The sequence below is a fragment of the Lissotriton vulgaris genome, chromosome 5, assembly GCF_964263255.1.
Source record: "Lissotriton vulgaris chromosome 5, aLisVul1.2, whole genome shotgun sequence".
In the NCBI taxonomy this organism is placed as follows: Eukaryota; Metazoa; Chordata; class Amphibia; order Caudata; family Salamandridae; genus Lissotriton; species Lissotriton vulgaris.
The window spans coordinates 827074353-827101112 of record NC_141693.1 but is presented as its reverse complement, the minus strand read 5'-3'; the positions used below and the strand labels follow the sequence as shown (position 1 = coordinate 827101112).

Genomic DNA, 26760 nt, shown 5'->3' with positions numbered 1-26760 from the left:
TGATGGCTTTGTACTTGTTTATCCAAGTTCCCGCCCTCTCACTGAGAATTCTGTTCAGTTCGTATTTCCATTTAGTTAGGGTCGTGAGGGTGTTAAACTTTGCCAAAAGCCTTTAACATCCCATGGCTTGGATACATAAAAAGTTCCTGTGAGAGCCTGGACCTACCAGAACTTTGGACTGATCCCGTAAATGCAAGCACCAGGATTCCACGCAAGGTATTGTCAAAAGTCTACTATGACCGAAAGTTGACCAATATCTTGAACACAATGCGTGAGGGATCCCTAACGAACTCATTCATTCAAAGCAAAGACTTCTACTTACTGGAATGTGTTCTGGATGGTATAACTCCAGTGCTGACTAGAAAGCTATTTCTGCAATGGAGATACGGCACACTTCCCCTTAGAACATTCACTAGCTCCTGGTCTTCTCCTCCGACTACCGAGCACTGCCCGGCATGTGCGCATTTTAAAGAAAATTATCTACATGTGGTCTTCTTTTGTAAAGCTTACAAAAGAATCAGAAGACATTAGCTAACCCCCCTTTTTAAAAATCTGGGCTTCAGACAGTTCCTTACTGCGTACAGAATTTTAAAAACTGATGTCTCCCCCCCAATCGTGTTCGCAGTGGCAAAGTACCTAACAGCAATATGGTTTACTCGCAATCGCCTTTTGAAGACGGAACTGGCTTTTTAAACAAACTTAACCTCATTACTGATTTTTAACCTTATTTTGATGATGAATTGATTAATGTGGAGCAGTGTAACTTTACAAGCAATGTTTTATTGATTTGTGAAATGATTTTACTGATTGTATATCTTTGATGATCTATAGATCGAAATAAAGATTGGAAAATGAAAAAATGAATGCATGCGAGGATTGTCAGCAACACCGATTTTGGGTTCTCAACTGATCTAGGGACACTTTTCTCTCGCGCTAAAAAAAGTCAGTTTTCTACTGTAGTGACAGGTATGCTTGACTAAAATGAAATGATCTGCAGTCCCTATATCAATATGTTAGGAAGGTTTGTATCTACAATAATACATTAATCATTAAATAATCATTAAAGTAAATGCTTTGGAATAAAATTAATAATATAATTCAATTTGCTTACATCGTTCATCTATGGTCCATCATCTATTAATCTGTGTATTTTCCATTGATTCCAGCGTCATCGTAAATGCCCTTTTCCTTACATTCTAAAATAGTGCGAACATGCTTTGGTATATTTTGATCCGAACGAAATTCATAAATAACTTCCCCCCAACATTCTTTCTTGTCAAAACGGTCATGCAAAGAACAGATTGGGTCGCCAGATGGTGCTATTTCGCCTTTGCAGCAAATGTCAGGCAATGATGGGGTGATCTCTTCTAATACCAATTCGCCACTAATATCATTTGAAGAATTAGCTATGTCATCTTTGGAAAGGCTTGGTGAGAATCTGCCGTCCTGAGTAGCACATGTTTCTTCATCTTGAGACGCCACTTCTTCATAAACATCCTCTTCTGCGCAGCACGGCTCAGCTCTGAAGTTTTTGAAATAAACAGAAAAGTCATAAAGATGCACGGCAAAGGTATCTTGTAAAAAAACACGTTTTCCAATACATTTGTATGTACTGCTTAAAATGACAGGATACCCGTGCACTTTCCAATAGGTTTAAAGAAGAGATGAAAAAATTCGAAAGAAAATTGAGAGGTAAAGACCAAGGGGCAGATATATCATCCATTTATTTTGTCGCAAATGCTGCGTTTCGGAAAATAGCAGCGTTTGCGACAAAAAAAACGGGATTTGGAATGTATCATGCAAAAAGCCTCGCAATATTAAGGAATCGCAAATTTAGCGATTCCTTAATATTGCGAGGCTCTTAAGAAATGGCAAAATTGCGATTTCCTATTTGAAATGTATTAAGCATTTCAGTGTTGCGATTTTTGACTAAGAATTCGCAAATTACCATCAACTTGAAGTTGGTGGTAATTGGCGAATTCTTTTCAAAAAGCACTTTTTTAAAATTCTAAAGGTGCCATATGACGCTCATACATGCCTTTAGGGCATGTATGTGCGCCATATGCGTACACATGTCAAATTCACGGGTGCAGCAGGGTGTCCTTAAGACACCCTTGCACCCTTGTAATTATTCTCAATTTGCGATTAGCAAATTGCTAATCGCAAATTGAGAATAATTTCACATTCATTCCTATGGGCCTCCTGGCCCATAGAAATGAATGGGAAATTATTCCTTAATTGCGGTTAGCAATTTGCTAATCGCAATTAAGGAATTTTAAGAAATCGCTAATAAATAGCAAAATTCTACATACATACCATTTTGCACTTCTCAAATAGCGATTCCTTAAAAATCGCTATTTGAGAAGTGCTGCGAGCATTTGCAGGGACTCCAAGGACCAGGAGTCCCTGCGCGCCCTTGGGACCAGCTGGGCTGCTCTCCCTGCCGGCCCCGCACGCCCGCTCCTGAATCAAAAACTGCCTGCACCTGGGATTTTGTGCTTTCCCCTTCACATCGCGCTGCCTGGGGTTACAGCGCCTCTTGGAGCCTTCCCACTTCCTCCTGCCAGACTCGGCATTTTTGGACCTCGAAGGACCCACTGCACGGGTCCCGCATCGGCCCCTGACACAGGCGTCAGCTGGAGAGAACACCAGGGGTGCTCTGTTAGTTACCGGCAGGGCTGCGAGCATTTGCAGGGACTCCAAGGACCAGGATTCCCTGCGCGCCCTTGGGACCAGCTGGGCTGCTCTCCCTGCCGGCCCCGCCCGCCCGCTCCTGAATCAAAAACTGCCTGCACCTGGGATTGAGTGCTTTCCCCTTCACATCGCGCTGCCTAGGGTTACAGCGCCTCTTGGAGCCTTCCCACTTCCTCCTGCCAGACTCGGCATTTTTGGACCTCGCAGGACCCGCTGCACGGGTCCCGCATCGCCCCCTGACACAGGCGTCAGCTGGAGAGAACACCAGGGGTGCTCTGTTAGTTACCGGCAGGGCTGCGGGCATTTGCAGGGACTCCAAGGACCAGGAGTCCCTGCGCGCTCTTGGGACCAGCTGGGCTGCTCTCCCTGCCGGCCCCGCCCGCCCGCCCGCTCCTGAATCAAAAACTGCCTGCACCTGGGATTGAGTGCTTTCCCCTTCACATCGCGCTGCCTGGGGTTACAACGCCTCTTGGAGCCTTCCCACTTCCTCCTGCCAGACTCAGCATTTTTGGACCTCGCAGGACCCGCTGCACGGGTCCCGCATCGCCCCCTGACACAGGCGTCAGCTGGAGAGAACACCAGGGGCGCTCTGTTAGTTACCGGCAGGGCTGCGAGCATTTGCAGGGACTCCAAGGACCAGGAGTCCCTGCGCGCCCTTGGGACCAGCTGGGCTGCTCTCCCTGCCGGCCCCGCCCGCCCGCTAGACTACCTATCAGTGAGTTATTTAAAGAAGGCATAGTCCCCGCTGCGCGGGAGTGCGCGGGAGGGCGCCGTGATAAGCCCGGGACAAGGGCGGGACCATCTAAGGCCATCATAGGCCAGAAGAGGCCGGGACGGGCCACCCCCCCCTGGCCGTGCAATTAAAAGAGGTAAAAGTACTTTTGTCAAGACATTTCCAGTCCCTGCAGGTGCCTGTCGCTACTTACATCATGTCTTCTAAGGGGGGCCGAAAAACTTCTACTTTGACTAGGGACATGGCTAAGGGGACGATGGTCCACTATTTAATCAAGACATCACCACCTATTGTCCAACAACCGGCAAGAACAGACCGAGAACGATTGTCTATTGACCGTTCCAATAGTGATTTCACCCCCCCACAGTCAGCCACCGCATCACAAAATCTATCATTTCTGGAGGAACTTAACAGCGTATGTAAAACCAAGTATGCTGCTGTTAAATCGACATCAGAGCACATTAATGCATCCTTTTGCCCTACAGTTATCTCAAGCCCCCACTCCAATACATTACCCTCACCTTATGGAAATCTCCTGGGTACTTCCCTCTGTCCACCTGATTCAGGTAACACGAACACTAAAATGACTCTCCCGGACTGTTTTGGTAAAAGACAACGACCAGTGGATAAACACACAGGTAGCCAAGCAAAGCAGAAAAAACTGTCTGCACCCTCAACTTCACCAACCCTGTTGGACCAGCTACAATCTATGATTAACTCTGTGATAAAGCCTCTGATAGACAGAATGAATAATCTTGGAGATAGGATTGCGGCAATGGAGGAAATAACCAAGTCAAACTCGCTACTCCTAAAAAGCATGGCAGGCCCCAATCACTTACAGTCCTTATGTGACACGGTAGTGCCTTTAACAGCTCCCCAAAATAATATTAATCAACCCCGACAGGCAGTCCCAGGTATGTTAACACCATCCATCGAGAAAGTTCCCGCCAAACCAATAACAGCACACAGTAGTTCCCTTGAAACGAGGCTGAACAAAGTAACTATACCATCCAAAGGGCCATGTCCCAATACAGGGAACATGCCACGTAAATCAAATCACATTCATTTACCACCGGAGGCCGCCCCGTTTGTTTGTGTCCTTTCTGGCGTGCCTGAGCTCACAAATGGAAAAACTGAAAATCAACAGGAGCTAAGAAATAAGGCACTGTTTTGGCTAACAAAGAATAGACCCCTGCCCCCCTGACATCGATGGTAGAATACAATGCGTTAGAAGGGTGGGATGGCTGGGTCTACTTCGAAAAGAGAGATCTGGCGATCTGGTGTCGATAAAGTTTATAAATAGCAATGTTGTCCCATACCTCCAGACTTGGAAATCACAGATAGGAGATGGACCTATACACACCTGGGGACTATCTGATTTTTATCCCAGAGAATCACTCCACCCCCACATAAGATCAATGAAGAGAGTAACTTTTGGTTGGGCTGAAACGGCTCCGGGGTGAGGGGTATTAATACCCAGACTCTGACTTGATACACTATTGATTTGGTACCTGACCTCTCTTAAAGATTTTATCCTATAATGTTACTTACTGTAATATGAATTGAAATGTAATGGTGTATATTTTGCTATGTGCTTTTATGATTTTATATTTAAAAATCGAATAAAGCTTAAGATACAGAATATTTTGGAAAACTTAAAGTCTATATTGGGCTTTCTGTTCAGCCAGGGGACACAGGCAAGGTTACTTACTACGTAATAAATAGTTGGTGTAGGGTCTGAGGGGAGAAAAATATTTAAAGACCAGCGAATCAGGATAACCCCTATTCGAAATATGACAAAACAAAAACCCTGTCACTAGTCTGTTTGAACGATATGTCCGAAGAGAAAGCACAAAACTCAGTGTCTACCTATAGAGTGTGTACGGCAAAAAGAAGAAAATAATGGAAGAAAATGAATCCCATCAGCCCACCCGAATGGCAGAGCATCATCATCTGGGATAACTCCAAAGAAGATGGTCCGGCTAAGGAGCCACACACCTGTTGGCATTGTGTGCTTCTCCAAACCAAAGGAACCACCAGTGATGGATCTGTACCAAAGAGAAAATGTGTTCGTAATGGTGTGGGATATCAATTGCAGTGAACAAAATATGTGAAAATCAAATCAACAGTGCAATCTAAAATTGGCTACCATGACCTGAAGGAAAACTTTATTGGGGAAATATCATGGTGTCAGTATTAAAAGTAAGTGTATGACAGTTTGAAATTATAACTGTCAGCTAAAGATGGTACTTGGTCAACATGTTTCAGCCATTATAGGAAATATTAACCTACTCGGCTTTCATCAGGACCTATAGAACACTACTGCAAAAAGGAAAATGTTATTATAAACATAATAGTGATAGCAAACGTCCTACCGTACGTTGAATTTCATATACGGAGGATGTCTGTTTCAAATTAATAAATGATTCTTTCCCAAACAATCTTGGGAGAAAGCCTCACCTCTCCTGGCCACTGCTCAGGGATGGAGGCCCCGCTCTGTCCGTCGGTACCCCTTGACTGATCCCGAGCCAAGGGGGAGGGATCAGTTCAGGGGTACCGGCGGACAGAGCGGGGCCTCCACCCCTGAGCAGTGGCCAGGAGAGGTGAGGCTTTCTCCCAAGATTGTTTGGGAAAGAATCTTGGGAGCAGTCGGACCTACAACCCGGAGGGCGGTCCTGCGTTGCAAAAGCCAAAGGCACTCCCCACCGGCGCAGCGGGGTCCGCAATTTTCTTAAGAGAGAAAACCAACAAGAACAAAATAGGAAAATGATAGAAACACCTCCCACCCCACCCTCCACCAAACCCCCCTTAGTCAAACCCCCTCAACCCCCCCTCCCCACCCACCCCCCTCCGCATCAACCATCAGCCCCGGGAGGAGCATCACATCCATCACCCCGATCTAGGCATATCCACCCCTAAAGGCTAGGGTCTTGGCGCAGCACCCATCGGATCTAGAGGAATAAGTTGTAGGACCTGAAGGTACTTGGGCATGTAACTTCTCTAAACTCCTTGGACAGAAGTCGCAAAAATGGGGCCCACAAGGCAGTGTATTCGGACCTTCTGCCATCTATGTCTAGGGAAAGGCGCTCCATCGCCAGGGTATGCCATAAACGCATCAACCAATCACACATATCCGGAACATCCAGCAGGACCTGTCGCGCAGTCAACAGCCCCAATGCAATTTGTCGTCCTAGTGGCGTGCGCGGAGGGAAACAATTAGGGGATGGAAGGCCTAGCAGTGCATGCTTGGGGAGTCTGGGCAACGAGATTTGAAATGCAGCATCCAGTTCATCGAGCACCATTTTCCAGTATTGTTTCAGCTTGGGGCAGTGCCACAACAAGAGTAAGAGAGTGCCCGACATGCCACACCCTCTCCAGCAGAGACTAGATTTGGCCCTGTCCCAGGACGCAACGCGCGGTGGTGTATAGTACCAGTACGTCGCCAGCTGTGTTAGCTGTCGTGTGATGTGCGCGATAGAACACCTGCTCCCACTCCTTCTGCGAGAGCGGTCGCCCCAGCTCCACCTCCCATCGCACCTGCGCTTTTGTCCTCTGCCTTCGCGGGTCACGCAAAATCATGGCATAAAGCTCAGAGATAAGGCGCCGATCGTTCTTTTTACGCAGGAGCCATTGCTCGAAGGTCGTAAGGGGGCGCGACATCAATGCCATATTGGCCGATTGCATCACGCAGTGTGCAACTTGTGCGTATGCAAAACAATCCGACACCTCCAATAGGGAGTTTTCAGATCGCAGCTCCGAGATGGGGACGAGACCTTCGAGATCAAAAAGCATTCCCTCTCTTTTACAATCCTTCTCTCGCCAGCGGTGAAAGACTGGCGACGCAAGGCCAGGGGGGAAGGTGGGATTGTCCACGATCAGCGTCATGGGTGAGGGGAAGGTCGTCGAGCCCTTACAAAGCACTAATTGATCCCAGGCTTTAAGCGTTGGTGACGTCACTGGCGAGGAGTATAGCCCCCACACCCTATCCTTGTGAGGCAACCAGAGTTCCCGCCAAATATTGCAACCCGCAACGGTCTGATCCATGAGCAACCAGTGTGTACTCGACTCCGGTCTATTCCACTTAACCACATAGCGTAGGCAGGTGGCTTGAAAATAGGCCACAAGATGAGGGAAACCCAAGCCGCCAGCCGCTTTTGGGCGTGTAGTTGTCGCAAACGCCGCTCGGTGGCGCTTGCTGTCCCAGAAAAACCTGTTCAACAAGCCCTGGAGCTTCTTCAGAGCTTCTTTCAGTGGTGTGAGGGGGAGCATCTGAAAGACGTATAGTATTCTGGGCAGAAGAGTCATTTTAATGGCCGCCAATCTGCCAAACCACGACAGGTTAAGGCGCGACCATGCAGAGATAGATTTGGCGGTCTGCTCTTTCAGATTAGCATAATTCAAGGAAAGCGTCCGAGGCACAGTTGGCACGAGACGGATACCCAGGTACGTGATGTCAGATTGTGCCCACCTGAAGTCAAAGTCCCGCTGTAAGTCAGCAACTTCATCCGGCGGGACAGAAATTTTAAGGATCTCCGATTTAGTAAAGTTAACCTTAAAGCCAGCCGTGTCATAGAAAGCCCGAATTTCCGCGGAGAGGCAGCGCAGAGAAGAAGCGGGGTCTTGCAGTGCCAGAATGACATAATCGGCATACAGACTTATTTTGTGTTCGTCGGCTCCAAATGTAATGCCCACAATGTCAGGGTGCGATCTGACTCGCTGGGTGAAGGGCTCCATATAAAACGCAAATAGGAGCGGCGAGAGAGGGCACCCCTGCCGCGTCCCTCTAGTAATGGAGAATGGAGCCGATCTACAACCATTGACCCGTACTACCACCTTCGGGAACGCATACAGGGCCTGAATCCAACGTAAGAAATTACCTTTGACGCCATACGCCTGTAGCACTCGGAAAAGGAATCCCCACTCGACCCTGTCAAAGACCTTCTACGCGTCGATGGATAGGAGGAAGGCCTGAGTCTTCGCGCGATGGACCCCATCCAGCAGGTGCAGTATTCTCTTGGAGTTGTCACCTCCTTGGCGGGTAGGAACAAAACGTGATTGGTCTGGTTCAATCACGCCATCCATATGGGGGCTGATTCGCGCCGCAAGAATGCCCGCGAAGAGCTTGGCGTCGATGTTAAGGCGAGAGATTGGCCGATAGGAGCTACAATCAGCAGGGTCTTTGCCAGGTTTAAGTATGACCGTTATGGCAGCATCGGACATGGGGGGCGTGACCGAGCCAGTGTCCAGGAAAGAATTAAATAGGCGGGTCAGGAACGGGGCCAGTTCCCGGCAAAAGGTTTTATAAAAAAGTGCAGAGAAACCATCAGGCACAGGGGATTTAACTAGCTTAAGCCGGGCAATGGCGGAGATAACCTCATCCAGGTGGATCTCCGCGTCCAGGTCCTCGACAGCTGTCTCTAGTAAGGGGATAATGCCCGCCTCCTCAATGTACCGGTCGCATTCCACTAGCGACGTGCCCTCCTCCGTGTACAAGGGTGTGCCAGCATTTTGCCCCCTTTGTCTCCGCTCAAGTAGAACTTATGACGCAAGCGCAGCAGCGCATATTCTGCCCTATCCAGATCCAAGTGTTTCAGCATGCGTCGCTTAGTTTCCAGCTCTCTTCAGACCCTGCGAGCACCCGTGCGTTTGTGGATAGACTCCAAGCCTCGCACCTCTTCCTCCAGCTCCTCCCTCTTGTCTCTCCAAAGCTTGGAGTATGGGGCTGCTAAAGCAATGAAGTCCCCCTTAACCACCAGTTTCAGTGCTTCCCAAACAGATGCTATCGCTGTCACTCCAATGGAATTCTTGGCAAAGTAATGTGTGATAGTGTCCCTAATCTTTTCCACTACAGAGTCAGCGCGGCGCATGGAGTCGCGCAGACGCCAGCCAGCTGCGGGAGGGCGCGTGCCGCTTAGTGTAAACGCGACGGTGAGGGGCGCATGGTCCGAGAGGGAGCGGGGAGCAATGTCTGCGTCATGAAGGTGGGGCAGCAGGGCAGAAGAAGCCAGAAAGTGATCCAATCGCGCATATGTCTGATGTGCAGCCGAGTAATATATGTAGTCGCGCCCCTGGGGATGTTGTAGCCTCCATACATCATGCAAACCGCCATCTACCAACCACTGCTTCCCTTCTGTCGACCAGGTCCCAGAGTTATGCTGCCTATTCGCCGATCTATCGAGGGTCTCATCCATTACAAGGTTAAAGTCCCCTCCCACCAGGAGGAAAGCATCAGGGGAAGTAAGGACCTAGGCCAGAGCTGCACACAGAAAAGGCTCCTGCTGTGTATTCGACACGTACATGGAGCCAATAGTGAAGGTCGCATCCCCCCATTGTACCCGCACCGCCAGAAATCTCCCCCGTATGTCTACCAGGTGGGCCAAGATCTTACATCGTATACGGGCGCTGAAGAGGAGGGCAACTCCATTCTTCTTTTCCGGGCCCGATGACCATAGCTGCAGGGGAAATCTCCTATCTCGCATTCTACGCTCATCCTTCTGCAGGAGATGCGTCTCCTGCAGGAGACATACATCCCCCCTGGTTTGTTCAAAGAGCGATAGGACTGCAGAGCATTTCACTGGGTTGTTGAGCCCCCGAACGTTAAGGCTCACCACTTTCAGCTCCCTAGCCATCCCAGTCCAACAAGATCAGCAGCGAATGTGACCCAGGTAGAGTCTGTAGCTAAGCAAACCCCATCCACATGGCCAGCACACATACTCCCCAGCATAAGAGACAGGGGCGGGAATGCACATTCAAACACAAGTGGCCTAGGTTTGATGCAGAGTCCCCTCCTCCACCCACCCCCCCCTCCCCCTCGCACACATACTGAACCCCACCTCAACAGAACCAAACAGGAGCGGAAAAAGAACATAGTGAAGTACAAAAGTTCGTAATACAGGCCACAAGGGCAAGGGGGATAGGAACCAGTCCACAGTCTTCCAGTTCCCGATACGGGACTCACTCATCCAGTAGGACATACTAGAGTACCTTCAGGGGATGCCCCCCTCCGACGCCAGCAATGTACCCTTTCGGGCCTCAAGGCACCTCCGAGACATCATCCGGGGCCGTCTCCGTGACCAAGGCCACGGAGGCCACACCTGCGCCCCTCTCCTGGAGGCACACCGAGGGGTCAGGTCCTTTCTTGGGTGTAGGGCGTCCCACTGTCTGCCAATCCGTCGAGCATCTTCGCCACCTGGGGGTATCGCCCCTGTCCCCAGTCTCCGTCTCCGTGCGTTCTATACCTAGGAGGGCCATGGGCGCCGTGAGTGAGCGCATCTGCACCAGTTTGTTCCGCCAGCGGAAAATGAGTCAGAACGGATGACCCCACATGTATGCTATGCTGTGCTCCCGCAGGTAGGACGTGACTGGTTTGAAGTCCCTGCGCTTCTGCAGTGTTGATGCCGCCAGGTCCTGATATAGCACTTGATTGTGCCCACGGAACTGCAGAGGGACGGTGTCTCGTGCCATCTTGAGGATACGTTCCTTCAATAGAAAATCATGTACGCAGACAAGGATGTCCGGCGGCGGTGCCTTCGCTCCGCTGGGTAGTCCCACCCGATGCACTCTTTCCATGCGGATGTCCAAGATCTCCTCGTCTTGCAGGACCTGTTTAAAGAGGGCCTCAACGTACTCCCGTAGATCCGACCCCTCCCCCTTCCACGGCACCGCTCTGATCCGAATGTTATTGCGGCGGGACCGGTTCTCCAAATCCTCCGCATGTGCTTGAAGGTCGAGGTTCTGCTCGGTGAGCCGAATAACATCTTGCTGGAGCTGGTGGATATCGCCCCCTTTCCCAAGGTCGTGCTCCTCCAGCGTGGCCACCCGCTCTCCTATGTCGTCCACATCTCTACGGACCTCCCTCAGGTCCACAGCCAGCTGCGTGTGCAGTCCTGCAATGTCCTCCTTGATGGCTGCAAACAGTTTCAACATGAAGGCTTTGGTCGCAGGTTCCTCCGCCAGGCCTCCGTCCGGAGATTTGTTAGCCCCCGGGGACACGGTCTGTACCGCGCTTTTCGTCATTCCGTCCTTGCCCGGCTTGTCTTTCCTCACCCTAGCTGTCGCCATGCTCGAGCTAAGTAGGCCTCTTTTCTTCAGGACGCCTGTGTGGCTAGGAAAGGCCGCTGTAACGCTCTTGCAACCGAGCCCAAGCACGGATGCGGTTCACTAGGCCCCAGACCAGGCACACTTGTCTTACATCTCTTCTAGACCTCCAAGCTCGGTTCCACGGCACAGGGGGGCCTCTACTGACAGTCTTTGGTAACGATTAAAAGGGGGCCACCTCGCGGAGCCGGCTGCCAGCCGAATAGATAGCAGGTAGTATCGGGGCGAAGGGCGAGACAGCGCAGGTCGGGGGTGCGGTGCGTCTCACCAGTGCTCATGAAGAAAGCCTCCGCAGGCCCCAAAGGTCCAGTCCCCTGGTAGGCAACGCAGCTCTAATATGCCCAAGTCCGTTGAGCAGGGGGAGACCCTTCATGTTTCAGGATGGCCAGTCTCAGCGACCAGGGCTTAGCATGCAAATTGGCTCCACTCCGCAGGAGGGGGCCCCGCAGGCAGCAGTAGCCTCTGTGGGCTCTAGGAGTCCGGTGTCAGGACAGGCAGTTCGTATGCAGGGCCTCGCAACCAGGGCCTACCTCGTCTCCACTAGAGCGGCCTCGTCCAGGCTCAGCCTCCGTCGACCTGGAAAGCGGCTATCAGGTTCGCGGAATCACCCCCAACCTCAGCAGGCCAGCCGTGGGGCACTTGTATAGGTACACTCAGCCGCGTTACACGTCCTGGCCAGGGCTCCCTGCGGGGAGCCGTGCGGCAGTGCAGTCCTCTCTTCCCCGCAGTCTCGTCCAGCCCGCACGGCCGGAAGCATCGGACTCGCGTAGGTCACGGGGCTGAGAGACGCGCCCCCACCACGCTAGGTGCCCGTTTCTTCGCCTCCTTTGAAGCGCCGCTCCGAAGCCCAGTTCAGCGCTGCTCACACCTCCGGACGTCTCCCCGGCTGCAGCCCCGGTGAAAAGGAGCGCTTCTTCGAGCCGCGGCCACAATCGGCAGCACTCCGCCGCGACTCGTCTGCGCGGGCCGTAAGCTCCCACGTTGCCAGGCATGGCTCTCAGCCCCTGGAACCACAACAGCAGGGCGGCAGGGAACCGGCAGCGGGGCTCCGCTTCTCCAGGAGAGGCAAGGGTACTCGGACAGTAGTAACCGAGACACGGACAGGGTGCTTAAACAATGCTGATGAAGGCCAGGCGCCGGAGGGACACAAAAGCACATCCTACTCCACCGCCATCTTGGCCACGCCCCCCTGCACTGCTTCTTTAAAGCAAATATGATTGCATTTCAAATTCTTGAAGCAGCTTCCCGTTGCAGGTGTGAACAGCAGCAGCCGCGGTGCGTCCATTGGGGCAAAGGGGCGCACCCCCACTAACCCATGGACCCGCGGCTGCAAGGAAATTAATTTGTCATTGATTTATTTAATTTCATTCACAAACTGTACTTAAATATAATCCTCATGATCTGAACGCCGTCGGGAATCCGGGCAGCACCCGGCGTATCTAGGAGTCGGGGAGTGCTCTGCGCGCAGGGGGGCTGGACTGCTGTGCAGCTTGAGTTGAGTGACAGTCCACATCACTCAGCTGCAGCAGCAGTGGTGTACCAGGCTCTAGCGCGCAAGTGAAGCTTGGGGCTTAAACTAGCCCAAGCATGCGCATTGGAGTTCCCCTGATAGCGAGTGGCCAGGGGGGTGCTGGGTTTAACCAGGCGACAGGCCCCGGCGATAGAAAGGGCGACAGGGCGAGCACTCAGTGTGCCCCCCTAGCCAATCCTGGCGCTGCATGCTGCGCCAGGATTGGCCGGTCACCGCGCAACAGGGCAGGGCAATCCATCATTGGATGCCGCTCGTGGGTGGCTCAGCCGCACTGCATAGTGGCCAATCACTGTGTCTGACTTCATTGAGTCATGCAGTGATTGGCCATTTCACGGCTGTTCTCTATACTCTCTCTCTGGTGACTCTCGAGTCTCGCCTCGTGGACGGTGTGTGCGCATCAGCCAGCCTGTGAGTGTATTGTGCCCTGGTTTCGCTCTCTCGAGTCGACCCGTCGTCATCAGTGAGTGTGATATTAGAGTTTTTTATAAGTAATTTATTGTTCTATCTAATCTCGATTTATTTAGAATGACGACGCTGGGCCTTGTGCAGCCAGAGAGGCATTAGGACTCTCAGGCCTAGGCTGTTTGAGGAGCCGAGCTGTATTAGTCAGTGACTGTGGCTCACTACTTGTAGCTAGATGATATATATTTTATTTCTATATCTACTGCGTTCTTCTTTCCTTGTGCTACTTAAGGCCGACAGACACACATTACGTTCAAATTCGCACTTCGGTAAGGCGAAAGCCTTATTAAAAACAGTGCAAACATTTTTCACCTACCTTCCAAGGGGTACGTTTTAGTATTACGGAATAGTCTGGGCTACCAGCAGCAATGCAATATAGAGTACCTGCGCTGTCCCTATTATAGTTAATAACTGGATTTATTGTCGACAGAAATGAACTATTTAAAAAGAGAAAGCACCCGGAAATACCACCAAACCGAAGAAGATCCTAATAGGGCCACATTACTGTACACGGTGTGTTTAAGTAACCCAATATTTATCTGACTTACCACATGATTTGTAGCTGTCACAGCTTGAAAACAGGTTGTTTGTGGGCCATAAGGATTGGTGACTCATTTTGAGCGCATATATTTACTCAAAAAATCTCAGAGTAAGTGAATGTTTTGCTAACACCAAAAAGCAAACACTACCTTGCATTTCCAAGATTTCTTGTAAGCAAAATAAACAATAAGATATTGCCACTTAATGTATACGGAAAAGAGGCCAGGGCACCTGAGAACATGGCACGGTATTTTACTGAAAACGAGTATACGGCCCATACTTTGTAATATACTGATTGATCATAGTTCTTCTCAAATACTTTTGATTTAAAGAAGGGTATTCACACGAGTCACAAGATTATATGAATTATTTGTGTGAATGTATTAAATTAATAAGGATAATAATTATTACGACAATAATAATAATACGAATAATAAGAATTTGAATAAGACGAATAGAAGCCGTATATACATCTTTATAATGACTGTCAACCCCGCTTTTGGAGATCCTACCAATTTCGTATGAGATAAAGAAAGCTCAATAAAAAGCGACTAATTCCGTGATTTCCTGATATTATTTCCCGCATAAGTGATTCCTCTCCAGGAATACTCTTCATAAAATGATGTCCTCTGATAAAGTCACCAAATTTGAAAAACACTCCTGCAATACATTTGTACCAATTTGCATAGAGTTTGGCACTAAGAATGCAAATGATCCATCTGGACAGCCCAAGCAGGATTGCGGTATATTACTTGTTGTAGGAGTATTCAATTTCAATTCAAAATTTCTTTATTCGACTGAGGGTAAAATCAGTCATAAAAGTACAGAGAAAAAAATAACACATATGTAATCAATTCATCAATTAAAAAGTTAGGTATAAAACAGTGGATTGCGATGTAGCCTATCACAGCTCATGCAAGAGCGACTGTACAATTCATCAAAATACTTGTTAACCTTCCATACTTTTCCTAAATCTCAGGGCTGTCTTTAAAAAATTGCTTACGTATAAAGTGCTTTCACAGTGCAACATTTTAAGATAAATTAGTGCGGGCCTTATTTGCACAAAATTCAATTTTTTAAGAAGAGGTTTTAAAAACATTTTACGTGGTAAGGTGTAGTAGGAGCATATAAATAAAAAGTGCGCCAGATCTTGCGGAGACTTGTTGTCGCAGCCGCAAGCTGGCAGCACTTGTCCCCTATGGGCTCCACTGGGCACGGCTACCATCAGATGAAAAAGGTCAAAACGAAATCTAGTCAGTAAAAAGCGCTCATATCTGGAGATGGCCCAAGATAAATAGGGTTCTATTTGAATACATGATTTGGATAAGGTGTGACTCAACACACTACCCTTCTTCAGTTCAGTCTCTTCCCTCGCCATCTGACGGGTCATTAGAAATGTAGCCTTTACAGATGTTACATCATGCTTTGTTACTGACTGTGGTGTTAAGAAGAGGTCCAACCGGCCCAGGTCTTGAAGACAGTTTCGAATATACTTTATCCAGGGTATCTTTAGTTTCCCATCCCATGTGAGTGCTTCGGATAAAATATTCTGGGTGAAAGGTATTTCGTTGTTCATCCAACAGTTTAGCCAGCACAAGAGGGGGTTTACTGCGATTTTATCCTCTAAATTTGGCGTGCCCAGTTCCTCATGGGTGGAGAAGTTGGCCGTGCTCATCGGTAAACATAAAATTTGTTTTAAAAAGTTATTTTCTGTGGTTGTTAGGTCAGACACTGGTAAGAACCCCCAGAGGTCACTCCCATAGCAGGCAACTGATATGCTTTTGGCTTGATATAATTTCATTAGCGCAACCACAGGTGTATTACCCATTTTGCGAGTAAAGTCAATTATTGCCGCATTGGTCCTTATTAAGTCTCCTCTCTTTTTCTTTAGTGCTGGTCCCCATGTAAGTTTACTGTCAAACAGTACGCCAAGGTAGGAAAAGGTTGTTGTGTAGGGTATTTTTCCCCCATTAACGAATAAAGGGTAAGTCTTCTTGGACCCATATCCTACCTTCATGATGTATGACTTGGCGTTATTAATACACAGGCCTCGTGAGTTCATAAAATGAAAAAAAGAGTCCAATAAAATTTGAAGGCCAAGTGCAGTTCTGGAGATAAGGACGGCGTCGTCAGCGTAGAGAAGGACAGGGACGCCCCTTTTACCTATGTATGGGTAATCCGTGTTTGTTCTTAAAAGATGCTCCTCTAAATCATTAATGTATGAATTGAAAAGAAAAGGCGCTAAAATACAGCCCTGTCTGACCCCCCGATTTATTTTAAAGTCTTTGGTCACTTTTAGGTTTTTGGTGTACCGCACATTCGCTTGTGTGTCGCTGTGAAGATCGGCCAAGAAATTGATTAGGTTTTTTTCAACCCCCATTTTCAGCAAGACATCCCAAAGTTTATTTCTGTCGACACAATCGAAGGCCGATGAAAGGTCCATAAAGGCCATATTGAGTGTACCGTTTCTGGCCAGAGTATATTTGCCACTGATTAGGTATAGATTCAGGCATTGTGTTATTGTAGAATGTCCTGGTCTAAAACCGTATTGTGCTGGTGACATAACTTTGTTGTTTTTGCCCCAAACGGATAACCTATTTAGGATGATCCCACCGACAACCTTGGCGACAGAGTTAATCAGAGAGATTGGTCTGTAGCAGGCTGCGTTGCTTCTGTCTCCTTTTTTGTACACGGGTACAATAGTTGAGGCTCCCCAGGACTTAGGGGCCCCGGTAGCGGCTCCAGCATTAACCACTGCCGTGAGGATTGGAACCCAGAAGGAGACATTGGTTTTAAATAAATCTGGGGGGATGCCATCTGGGCCCGGGGCCTTGTTGCTAGTTAGACAGCGAATCCCCCTTTCCACTTCTTTGTCTGTGAACAGCAACGGGGCTTCTACAGGAAGTTTTGGAGCTTGCGTATGCCGTGTATCGTCGCTTTTAAAGATTGCGCTAAAATGAGATACCCACTCACTTTCAGGTATGCTAGTTCCAATGGTAGCAGCGTTCGGATCATCAAACATTGGTTTGTTGATTAGGCTCCAAAATTTGGAGCTGTTGCCCAGGATGGATGGGTCAAGTAAGGATTCCCAGATGCTCGCTTTTATTACCTTTTTACGTGATGCCAAAGCGGTTTTATAATCAGAGCGTAAGATTTTGATTAATGTGGGATCCCTCGGTTTGTTCTTAAGAGCCATTTTTAGTTGTCGACTGGCTCTTGAGCAGGTGTGATCAAACCATCTTGGCTGTTGGTTGCCTTGTCCCTTCAATGGTACTGAGAGTAGTTGATCCCCTCTTCTGGTCAGTTCAGCAAAGGCAGATAATATAAGATCCGGGGGAATGATATTAGAGGAGCAGAGGGTGAGTTCTTGAACACAACTCGTTTTAACTGATTTGAGTAAAGCTTCACTGTTTATTGAAGACCACTTTAGTCGTCGGTTGCCATTAATTAATTTTAAAGCACCCGGGTCTTTGCGGTTTTTGCTGAGTTCAAACAGTCCACTTTTAACTTCCACGGAGATCGGGTTATGGTCACTGTGGATACTTTCATGGATATTAAAATTTGAAGCTGAATTTGCCATGTCAACGGAAAGCAGTATATGATCAATAAAGGATCCTTGTTCTGAACCTTTATAGGTTGGGGTTTCATAGATAAAGGAATCCTCTTTCAGGGTCATCGCATTTCTCAAGTCCAGGCCGTCTATTAGATTATTCATATTATAGCCTCGTGGGCAGTGCACGAAATGAAGGCCTGACCTGTTTCCACAACCCAGGGAGCCCAGAGATGACGATGTCGGGTGACCACAGATATGCACGTTAAAATCGCCTACAATTATTTTATTCCGTGATAGAACTGCCAGATTATCGTGAATGTATTCATGAAGTTTAGTGATATTGCATTCACCTGATGGCGATACGGCATTATAGAAGTTAACCAGGGTTAATACTTTTTTGCCCTTTCTAAGCTCCAAGATCTGTATGTTAGTGTTGTCCAGATGTTTATTTTTTATCTGTATCACCAGGGAAAGGCTGATGAATATTGCCAGGCCCCCCTTTGCCCTTCCACTGGGTGAGGGAAGAGCGGGAACAAAGAAGCTTTGGAATCCTTCAATAAAAACATTGTTATCAGTGAGCCAAGTTTCCTGGAAGCACAGTATAGTATAATTTTTAACAAAGGCTATCCAAGAATGATCATTGATTTTTACGGCCAAACCTGCAATGCTCCATGATAAAATTTTGATGGAGCTAGGATTATTGTGGGGATTCCCTATCTCAGTGGTCATGGGTGATGGTAAGAGCAAGTGCAAGTCAACATGACTTTCGGTATCTCTCTGGGAGCTTCTATCACTATCTAAGTGGTTGGGGTGTATATTAATATGAGAGAGGCCTATGTCAGCGGGGAGAGGGGCAGATGCACCTTGAAGAGATAAACTTTCAGAGCTAAATATTATCGTCTCTGTTTTAGAGATATCTAAGTGTGCACTAGAGGTGGTATGAGTGTTTTCAATTATGACAGATTTTATTATATTGGAAGGGACAACAGATTTTAACTGATTAATTAGAGGTCTGGAGGGTGAGACAGATTCCAGTCAATCTACCTCATCAAGGTATTCGTTGTCATAGTTATAAAGGGCGTCATATCTATTTGAGGTTGGAATCTGGTATAAATTATGAGTTAAATGCGGTCTTGTGTGTGGATGGTATACAGGTTCTGGATTCTCATACATGGGGTATGGTGGATAGTTGTGAGTTCTATCTTCCCAAGAATGAGCATATCGTTGTGCTTCTAAATCCGTGATTCTCCCCTGATTGGGAGCTAAGGCAGGGGCCCATGTTTGGGGGTAGGTATGAACCGCCGGGGGCACATCATAACCATAGGGACGTTTGGTATTATATCTATGGCCATCAGGGTTGCGTGGATAGAAATAACTTAATCCCATTGTACGGATCAGACTGTTTGTAGAGGAGCTCCTCCAGTTAGCAATAAATTTAGCAGCTCCCCTATCTTTAAAGTTAATAACAATACAATCTCCCTCGGTTGATTTATATCTTGTACCCACCCAATCTACTCTCCTAACTTGAGAGATTGTCCCTATTATGTGGGGGGGGGAGTGGTCTATGGGTGGTTAGCCACTGCATAACCTTGTTCTTTAGTTCAATGTTAGTTTCCCTCGTGTTTTCAGCTAACTTGGGTACCCCAATCATAACTATTGTGTGGGCGTTAGACTCGGGGGGGAGATTTATATGTGTGGTCGTTCTTGTCAGCCTAGGTTTGAGTTGGTTTGTCCCTGGTACATTAGTGGAGATATTTCTGGTTGGAATGATGAGATGCTTAGATGTTTCATTATTAACTCTAGTTGTGGCCAAGGGAGAACTCTCCGCAGCCCATTCACTGTCATCGGCATCCACGGGAACGAGAGTAATCTGCAGGTTATTGGTAGGTATAAGTGCTGTCTGAGCTGGGGTTTGAGTTACTTGTTGAGGTATGGGAAAATTATTTGTGGTTGGCGAGCCCCGTTTCTGTGTTGTAACCTGTTTAGCAGGGCTAGCCACTGAATTACTAACATGGGTATTTTTGGTTTTCGGGTTGCTAATATTGAGATTTGTGCTCACTGGCACAAAGGTAGAGGTTGTAATGGGTGCTTTGAGCATTTTGAGAATTTTAGATGAAACTTCATTCTGTGCTCTTTCAAATTTCCGTAGCGCCTTCTCTATATTAACTATCCGATTATTGATAGGGTGTAAGAGAGATTTGATCAATGTTTCAATATCGGACAGAGATGGCATATTCAATGTGGGTGCTTCGATTATATGACCAGTCTGCTCGTTGACCTGGATGGTCTCTGATTTGTTATTATGATTACAGGGAGAATATGGAGGGGCCCTGTTGAGATGTTATCAGTGGGTTTCTCCCGGGTGAGTTTCTGCCATAAGTCTTTGATTGATCGCTTAGACTTGCCTACAGGATGATGGATCTTTTTCATAGGATGTTTGGTCTTACGCTTTTTCTTTGCGCACTTCTTCTTATGAGTTGATTGATCAAGTGCAGGCATCGGGGCAATTTGACTGGCTGGAGGGTGGCTCTCTATTAGCTGGACCTCGGGGTCTGGAGAAGATGTATGCCGGTGGTTTATATTATTTCCGCTATTACTTAGGGTTGAGGGGCTACTCTCATTTGCGAGCGTTGTTGAGCACGTAAATAAGGATTTTGATGTTGTGTCCTTCATGTGCGAGGTTGGTAGGTCTGTAAATGATTGCATCAGTAGAGATTCTTGTGAGTTAGAGCTATCATCCATAATGCATGTGTTATTAGTGGTGTGTAAAGATAGATTTGGAAAACGCATATCTGGGGTCAAGGAGAGGCGTCTCTCTGTGTCCTGGATAGCGTCCGCCACTACACTAATAGTTTTTTGCAGCATTATGTCAATAGCAGTTATAGTTGGTAGTGGGGTACTCACAGGTTTCAGTCTCGTTGTTGATCTGGTGGCCATTGGAGTTTTTGGCACTTTCGTCATCCTCTAGATGTGGATGTATACCCTCCCAACGTCGATGGATCCCGTTTGGAACCTTTGGTCGAGGTGTTTTTAGTGCAGTTGTTAGGGGGGTGGCCCGTCCTGTCTCCTTTGGTCCCCTGAGGGCCACAGAGGGCCCGCCCCAGAGGGCCCGCTCTTTGCCCGGGCTTCGCCCCGGGCGCTCCCGCGACGCGGGGATGACGCTGCCTTTAAGCGCCGCCTGGCGCGATGTTTTGGGTGTGTAGCGCCGCTAAGGCTCTTGGGGCTTGTAGTTTCGGTGGCCCCCTCCGCTCGGCGGCCGCTCCTCGAAGTCAGGTGCGGCGGCGGGAGGGGGACACTGCAGGCAGATGGCAGCAGTTAAAGAAAGTATCCCCTTTCAATTGAGACCCCACGCTTGGTCTGGCTCCTCGATCCTTGGGCTGTGGTCTCTGTTCGCGTCACCCGCTCAGCCGGGATGACGCTGCCTTTAAGCGCCGCCTGGCGCGATGTTTTGGGTGTGTAGTGCCGCTAAGGCTCTTGGGGCTTGTAGTTTCGGTGGCCCCCTCCGCTCGGCGGCCGCTCCTCGAGGTCAGGTGCGGCGGCGGGAGGGGGACACTGCAGGCAGATGGCAGCAGTTAAAGAAAGTATCCCCTTTCAATTGAGACCCCACGCTTGGTCTGGCTCCTCGATCCTTGGGCTGTGGTCTCTGTTCGCGTCACCCGCTCAGCCGGGATGACGCTGCCTTTAAGCGCCGCCTGGTGCGATCTTTTGGGTGTGTAGCGCCGCTAAGGCTTTTGGGGCTTGTAGTTTCGGTGGCCCCCTCCGCTCGGCGGCCGCTCCTCGAGGTCAGGTGCGGCGGCGGGAGGGGGACACTGCAGGCAGATGGCAGCAGTTAAAGAAAGTATCCCCTTTTAATTGAGACCCCACGCTTGGTCTGGCTCCTCGATCCTTGGGCTGTGGTCTCTGTTCGCGTCACCCGCTCAGCCGGGATGACGCTGCCTTTAAGCGCCGCCTGGCGTGATGTTTTGGGTGTGTAGTGCCGCTAAGGCTCTTGGGGCTTGTAGTTTCGGTGGCCCCCTCCGCTCGGCGGCCGCTCCTCGAGGTCAGGTGCGGCGGCGGGAGGGGGACACTGCAGGCAGATGGCAGCAGTTAAAGAAAGTATCCCCTTTCAATTGAGACCCCACGCTTGGTCTGGCTCCTCGATCCTTGGGCTGTGGTCTCTGTTCGCGTCACCCACTCAGCCGGGATGACGCTGCCTTTAAGCGCCGCCTGGCGCGATGTTTTGGGCGTGTAGCGCCGCTAAGGCTCTTGGGGCTTGTAGTTTCGGTGGCCCCCTCCGCTCGGCGGCCGCTCCTCGAGGTCAGGTGTGGCGGCGGGAGGGGGACACTGCAGGCAGATGGCAGCAGTTAAAGAAAGTATCCCCTTTCAATTGAGACCCCACGCTTGGTCTGGCGCCTCGATCCTTGGGCTGTGGTCTCTGTTCGCGTCACCAATTGTGTAGGAGTAATGACAGACCCGAAATGCAGAACAGCCCTAATGTCTTGTATGGCTCCCTGATTGGAATGTAATAGTGTAAAAACAAGTACCAATTATGATTGGTTGAATGCGGACTTGAAACTCTGGCTCAAATGCCCCGTTGCTTAGGCCATTCTGTGTATGTTCAAGGGAGGTGCAGGTTGCCTTGCCACGGTACTGTAATGCTGCAGTTGTCCACCTCTTCCTTTGAGCTCCACACTATTTGTCAGTCATTTTACTGTCTGCAGATGCAGACTCTAACAGGCTTTGTCACGGTTTAGTAGCCATGTTGTACAGCAGCGCGTCTGTTGTTCAGCATGGCATAAAGTAATTCATAGTAAAAGTGCTATGATGTGGCACGTGCTAGCCGCATAATAGGGCTCTTTATTTATTGCTCCCCAATGCAACATGGGGGAGTGAGTAGGAGGCAACAGATGGATGGAGGGCAGAAGGCAACATGGAAGAAAAGGATTCAGGTGGGGAGGAATGGAAAAAAGTTCAATGACGCGGGCAGCGATGGCTGTGTCATAGACCTTTTGTTATTGCAACATGGTGTGAGGTAAAGGCATGGCGCATGGACGTGGGTAGCGGAGCACATAGAAAATGGAGGATGTGCAGGAGGGGCTGGGGCAAGCAGACAGACAATGGAGGCTAGCTCTTAACAGTCACCTGTCTCCGAAAAAGTAACACCTTAAATACAACAGCAGGGCAAAGGGCTGTAATTTACTTGAACAAATACATGATTCTTGCACAAAAAACACATTATCTCCGCTCAGTAAATATGCTGTGGTGTTGAAATGTACTGTCAATGGTTGGTGTTGTAATTAATCTTGTGTGGATATCTAGAGAAATGTCTTGGGATTCTGGATGCACCTCAAAAGGCCCGGGGATACCACGGGGGTATCAAGGATTGCCTAACAGTCACAATGCGACTAAGTGAGGGATAAGGTCTGGGGTGGATTTTGCAGTAAAGTGAGACGGTTTCTAAGTGATGTTTGTGTGTGTTTTAGTTTGGGCTAGTATTTTTCTTTACCTGTTAGCATTTTCTGTGTTTTTCCCTGCCACCCACCTAGGCCCTATTTATAAATAGGGGTGCCGCTCACGGATTCAAACACGCTGATACAGAGGATTGTACCGCAAATCGGGTGTTTGTGCCTCGTGCTACCAGTTGTACTCTCTGAGGCACAGTTGCTGGTGTGAGCGCTTTTCGCAGTCGGCGAAAGTCAAACTCGCTCCCAGCTTGGAAGTGCCCAGGTCCAGGACTCTGTTACCTGCCTGGCTAAAGGCATCTACCGGGGGACTGCGAGGCCCAGCATTCTCCACTCTGCACAGCTGGTGCCTCTTCCCCCGGCGGCCACGCCCCCCGCCTGCAGCCTTGTTAACCTTTCGCGACACACCGCTCGGCGGGTGCCGCTCACGGATTCAAACACGCTGATACAGAGGATTGTACCGCAAATCGGGTGTTTGTGCCTCGTGCTACCAGTTGTACTCTCTGAGGCACAGTTGCTGGTGTAAGCGCTTTTCGCAGACGGTGAAAGTCAAACTCGCTCCCGGCTTGGAAGTGCCCAGGTCGAGGACTCTGTTACCTGCCTGGCCAAAGGCATCAACCGGAGGACTGCGAGGCCCAGGATTCTCCACACTGCACAGCTGGTGCCTCTTCCCCCGGCGGCCACGCCCCCCGCCTGCAGCCTTGTTAACCTTTCGCGACACCCGCACCGCGGGTGCCGCTCACGGATTCAAACACGCTGATACAGAGGATTGTACCGCAAATTGGGTGTTTGTGCCTCGTGCTACCAGTTGTACTCTCTGAGGCACAGTTGCTGGTGTGAGCGCTTTTTGCAGTGGCGAAAGTCAAACTCGCTCCCAGCTTGGAAGTGCCCAGGTCGAGGACTCTGTTACCTGCCTGGCCAAAGGCATCTACCAGAGGACTGCGAGGCCCAGCATTCTCCACTCTGCACAGCTGGTGCCTCTTCCCCCGGCGGCCACGCCCCCTGTCTCCACGTATTTTACTGTTGATTACTCACCACGACGCGGGACTGAGCTCGGGGTTAAGACCGGGCAAAGAGCGGGCCGTTTGAGGCCGTTCGAGAACGTGAGAGACCGGACCGGGCCACCACACTAAGCCCTGCTTATATGGACTAGAACTGTATGTACTCCCTCTATTTATTGACATTTAAACTCTTTTTGTTATTGACTCCCCATAAAGACCCCGCAAACCTAATTTACTAAATATGAAGACGAGGGGCAGTAAATTAAAAAAAGTGGGGGTAGGTGAGCAGTTGTTAGGGCCTATGGACGACTTCATCACTAAGGCAAACTCGTTCATAGACCAAAGCATCAGCATGATTGAGGATAGAGTATCCATCGACCTTGCCATCGCAAGGCGATCATCCATGGGGCCACTGGCTGTTGCAAGAACTCTCGAGACAGGTGGCAACTTAACGCAAGCGCCACAAGGTAATAACAGGCTTAGCCTCCCAAACGTTGTAGATCTCTCAGCCTCCCAACTCTCCTTATCGACCTCAGACTTAGAAAAAACACCTGAAATCTTACCCGATTATACCCCAGAGGAAGTAAGACAAGCATGAGGGAGGAGGGAGGGGGCAATTAAGAAAAGAAAGGAAAAGGGGGAAAAAATAATAGTCATGGACACTGTTGAACAAACTGCAAATTCAAACACGGTAGGGCCAACCTTGCAAACAGTTGATGATACAGACCGCCTTGTGTTGGTACACCATTCTCTGCACTATACACCAGATATTACTATTTCAGGTTCCCCTGTTCTTCCATCCCCCAGTAAAGAACCAGAATTAGACGACACTTCAGAGTTGGTAAATAAAATAGCTGTCCTACTTAACTCGCTTTTTCTTCCCCTAGAAAGTAGACTATTAAATATTGAGAACCAATTATCTAAGCTCATAAATCCCCCAAAATTAAAGCCGGTCCAAGGGCCTCAAAAAATGGGGATAAACAAGCCGACCGCACCTATTCTACAAAAGAAAACTCAATTCCCCTGTGCCCAGCTCCAAAAGCACAAACAATAGCAAAGGCTCCTACAGTGGAGAAACCCCCTCCTAAAATTACAGCACCTATACCTCAGACCATTATGGTCCCAAAAACACCAGCTCTAAAAACACCAGCCCTAAAAACATCAGCCCTAAAAGCACCAGCCCTAAAAACACCAGCCCTAAAAACATCAAACCCAGTAGTAAATAAAGGAGGAATCAGAGGAACACATGAGGGTAGATTCCCCGTCAACATGCCCCCTGAGGCATGTCCATTTGTGGTTGTGATGACTGGCGTACCAGAATTGGTGGGGCAGGGCGTAGAACCTAATTGGTCCTTAAAAAATAAGGCGCAACACTGGCTAACCACAAACCGCCCAATCCCTCCTAACTGGGCAAGTAGGATATTAACGGTATGTAGGACCCCATGGGTAGGTCATGGCAAAAAAATAATACAGGGAGATTGCATTGTGATTACCTTTGAGGACCCCAGAGTAGTTGATTACATTTGCTCCTGGGAATACCATAGCACAAGTGGTGGAATAGATACAAAGGGTCTTTCCTTTTTCTATCCCTCAAGACATCATAACAGCTACCTCCAGGAATTTGATAGTTCCTGGTGTAAAGCAGTCCCCCAGCATTGGGAACTTGACAACCCCAGACCTAAACCGGCCCACGCTATAATGAATATGACAGCTCTTGGTGGGCAGTGGATCCCTACTATCAAAACTATGAGGGCCCATGGCAGATTGCGGGACCGCGGAACAGAGGCAGAGAATGGGAGCAGTGGGGTGGGCTTCCACATAGACCATACAGACCCCCCCCATAGGGAAACACCACATTGGGACAGCTGGTCGGGGATACCGACTATGAATCGGTTCAGTGGCTTAGAAATAGTCGACTGACCATTAGTAGAAAAAGCAAACATCGAGCAGACCATTTTACCCCCAGACCCTATAGGGACGATTATTTTAGGGTCAGAGAATAAAATACAATTCCTGTCGGTCATTTTCTGGAATATTGCAGGCCTTCGCCCCAAAATCGAGGACGGCTCTGCTGTTCACTTCCTAGAGGAAGGAAAAATAATTTGCCTACAAGAGACATGGGCCATGAAGGAGCTACATATCCCGGGCTACAAAACGTATTTCTCTCCAGCCCTTGCAAGTAATGCGGGCAGGCCTAAGGGGGGCCTGGTTACCTATAGGGCAAATACCATAAAAAACCTGAAGGTACTAAGAACAGAATCTGCCCCAAATTTTCAACTACTTTGTCTTTCGGCAGGGAAAAAAGTAACAATTATTCTAGTAAACTTTTATAATAACCTAGAGGATGACCACTTTTGCATTACTCTTGTAACAATCCAGGAAAAATTGCCCTGCTTCGACAACTGTATGAAAAAAAAGGGATAGTTTATTTACTATGGGGAGGGGACTTCAATTTACACCCTTGCCGGCGTGCGGGTAAACAGAGTTGTGGGATAATGGATGAGCATGACAACCCCCTCATGCACTTCCCCCACACAAGGACAGGGACAGCTATGAATAACCTCCTTTTAGACTTAGAAATGTCAATAGCAAATAAAACAAGCTCTACTGGGAATCTCCTAGATCCAACATACCTAGGGAGGGGGCATCAGACTACTGTTGATTATATCCTCCTGACGGATGGACTAAGACACTTAACTAGGGATTTC

At 48.8% G+C, this 26760-nt stretch overlaps 1 protein-coding gene across 2 annotated transcripts in view; it reads right to left on the bottom strand.

Moving 5' to 3' along the window:
- Positions 1-760: 760 nt before the first annotated feature.
- Positions 761-26760, bottom strand: part of LOC147711655 (uncharacterized) — a 1672131-nt gene continuing 1646131 nt past the window's right edge. For both annotated transcript variants that reach the window (XM_086922319.1, XM_086922320.1), the window contains one exon: positions 761-1522. In XM_086922319.1, the coding sequence (XP_086778445.1) occupies positions 1138-1522 (385 nt within the window). In that variant the 3' untranslated portion in view covers positions 761-1137. The remainder of the gene's footprint in view (positions 1523-26760) is intronic.